The 2,851-nt window shown below is 46.9% G+C and overlaps 1 protein-coding gene across 1 annotated transcript in view; it reads left to right on the top strand.

Moving 5' to 3' along the window:
• Positions 1-163: 163 nt before the first annotated feature.
• The window catches only part of Tfpi2 (tissue factor pathway inhibitor 2), a 6,019-nt gene continuing 3,331 nt past the window's right edge, over positions 164-2,851 (top strand). Inside the window, exons 1-3 of the mRNA XM_021191853.2 lie at positions 164-524; positions 723-905; positions 2,459-2,641. Coding sequence (XP_021047512.1) covers positions 449-524; positions 723-905; positions 2,459-2,641 — 442 coding nt within the window. The 5' untranslated portion in view covers positions 164-448. The remainder of the gene's footprint in view (positions 525-722; positions 906-2,458; positions 2,642-2,851) is intronic.

Raw genomic sequence — 2,851 nt, 5'->3', positions numbered from 1 at the left:
AGAAGAAGAAGAAGAAGAAGAAGAAGAAGAAGAAGAAGAAGAAGAAGAAGAAGAAGAAGAAGAAGAAGAAGAAGAAGAAGAAGAAGAAGAAGAAGAAAGAGATGAAAGTGCAAATTGACAACTGGTGCCTTGAGCAATCCACCATGGGTAATTTCCCTCTGGCTAGCCCACTTCCCATCATCACTGACACAGGCACTCCACTCCACAGGCATCACCCCGTGGCTGCGGGCAAAACTTTGGGAATCAGGCTCAACTTCTCAACTCCCGGGAAATTCCTCCTGGAACAGGCGGGGGCGGGATGAGCTCTGCCTCAGGCCTGAATCAGTCATGGTTTGCGCTCCGCCCCGACGGGGGTCCAGGGGTGGCTTAAAGGCAGCTCTTTTGCTAGCAAGCGACTAGCACTCTCCTCCCTCCTGGCGTCTTGCGAGCCACAGCACCACCCAGCACTATGGACCCCGCTATGCCCCTGCGACTGTGGAATCTGCCGCTGCTCCTGGTGGGCTCCGTTCTCGCTCTCACTTCAGGTATCCGCCCAGGATCCCCCCTTGCCGCATCCGCTTCCTTGCTAGGCTGTCTTTAGGTCCCTGCCACCACCGAGGAGAAGTCGTGCCCTAGTTAGTTCAGAAACTTCTGTGGTGAACTCTGGAGTCAGATCTTCCAGTCCCTGCTAGGCACCAAATCTGACCGGCTCCCTTGCTTCATTCCTTCTGACCCTCTTACAGGGAATAATTTAGAGATCTGCCTCTTGCCCTTGGACGCGGGACCTTGTCAGGCCCTCATCCCCAAGTTCTACTATGACAGGGACCAGCAAAAGTGCCGCAGATTCAACTACGGAGGCTGCCTGGGCAATGCCAACAATTTCCACAGTCGGGAACTCTGCGAACACACTTGCGGAAGTATCCAGAGTAAGTGTTCAGGGGGGGGGGGTGCACAGAACTCAGCCAGCCTGGGCACAAAAGGGGCGGGCCAGAGTTTGTGCCCACCTCCCACAGGATTTCTTTGAAGTTTCTCCAAAGGAACTCCCAATCTACAACCACTAACAGAGTTTCTCTCACTACCAGATTCCATTGTAACTCTGTCTGTGAACTTTGGGAAAGACACCAGGAGCCCATCTCAGGCCATAATAAATGCAAGGGGAAAACAGGAGTGCTCTTCTGCATCAGACAGGATTTTAGTTGCAGAAATACGGGTCTTTGAGACCACTGTTGCCTCCTGTCGATTACCCATCCATAGGGAATATGTTTTACTGGTTCTTGTTTTTTGAAGTGTAATTTAGCTCATTATCTTTCTGTTTTCCTTCTGTTACCTGACACTTGGGTTAGTGTAGAGGCATAGACAGCCAAGCTTCCCAAGAGCCTGTTTTCTTTTACTTTGTCCTTTTATACAAGGATGGTCTATGAAGGATGGCGTGGGGCTTTGGTCACCAAGGAACTTAGCCAGGAAGAAATACGTACCGATGGGACTAACTTTTCATATGGAAACAGAGAGGGGTCTTTCTACAGAACTTGAAACCTGTATCTCAGCCAAGTCAACCCTGCTCACTCTATCAAAAGTTTACCTTCAGATGAATGGGTGAACTTTTGGAGTCCACTAATCCAGTATGAAATAAGGTTATCGTCCCCCAGTAGTTTCAGAAATGACGGTAATGTTTTAGAAGTACTACTAAGAAGGCCGCTTTGACTTTTATTAGCATCTTATTAGTTTCTTGGGTTAGCATACAAAATGCTGGGCTTTATTAGGCTCGTTCCTACATACATACATACCATTTGTTCTTGCCTTCCCTCTGCACCTTCCTCATCCTCTGTCCCTTTTTGCTGGCCCTTATCCCCAGGTAGCCACACCTTCCGCTCTCATGGCACATGCGCTCTATGTACTCTTTGCCCCTCTCTCCACGCCCATTTCCTCCCGTGCCTCACTCGTCCACCTCTTTACTTCCATCATGCATACACTTCAAACTAGAGTGTTTACGGGAGGATATGCGTGCTATTTGTCTTTCTGAGTGTTGCGTGTTTTGTTTTTCATGTCATTCTCTGGTTTCACGCATTTCCCTAGAAACATTGCGACTTCATCTTTACCTTCATCTGAAAAAAACATTCCATTGTAATTCAGCCACATTTATTTTAAAATCCATCTGTTATTGGACAACTAGGGTGTCTCCGTTCTTCAGCTCTTGTGTACAGGGAGAAAGAAGCATATGCAGATGTTTCTGTGATGTATACACTCAGGACTCTTTATCTACACCTTTGACTTTGATAGAAATGGGTCACGAGATAGTACTAGTCTACTTCTGGAAGACCTTCCCTGATGACTACCACAGTGGCTATGCCCATTGACATTCTTATCGAAAGTGAATAACGTTTATTCTTCTTGCCCCAACTCCCCACTGACTTATTTCTGTTCTTCCTAATAGCGAAAGATTATTTTGAATAACGTGTTTTATTGCTTTCCTGACCCCCAGAAGTTCCTCCAGTTTGTCGACTAGAACTCAAAACGTATCCATGCGATAAGCCCAATATACAGTTTTACTTCAACCTGAATACCATGACATGTGAGCCCCTTAGGCCTGGTCTGTGTAGCAGGACTATGAACGTATTCTCCGAGGAAGCTACATGTAAGGGCTTGTGTGAACCAAGGAAACGTAGTAAGTACTTTAACTGTGGTACTTCTATTTCTTTTTATTTTTTATTTTCTTCTTATTATTATTTTCTTTATTTACATTTCAACTGCTATCCCGAAAGTTCCCTATACGCCCCCCCACTCCTGCTCCCCTACCCACCCACTCCCACTACTTGGCCCAGGCCTTCCCTTGTGCTGGGTCATATAAAGTTTGCAAGACCAAGGGGCCTCTCTT

The sequence above is a fragment of the Mus pahari genome, chromosome 2, assembly GCF_900095145.1.
Source record: "Mus pahari chromosome 2, PAHARI_EIJ_v1.1, whole genome shotgun sequence".
In the NCBI taxonomy this organism is placed as follows: Eukaryota; Metazoa; Chordata; class Mammalia; order Rodentia; family Muridae; genus Mus; species Mus pahari.
Note: the sequence above shows the minus strand (reverse complement) of the source record. Positions and strands in the feature narration are given on the sequence as shown.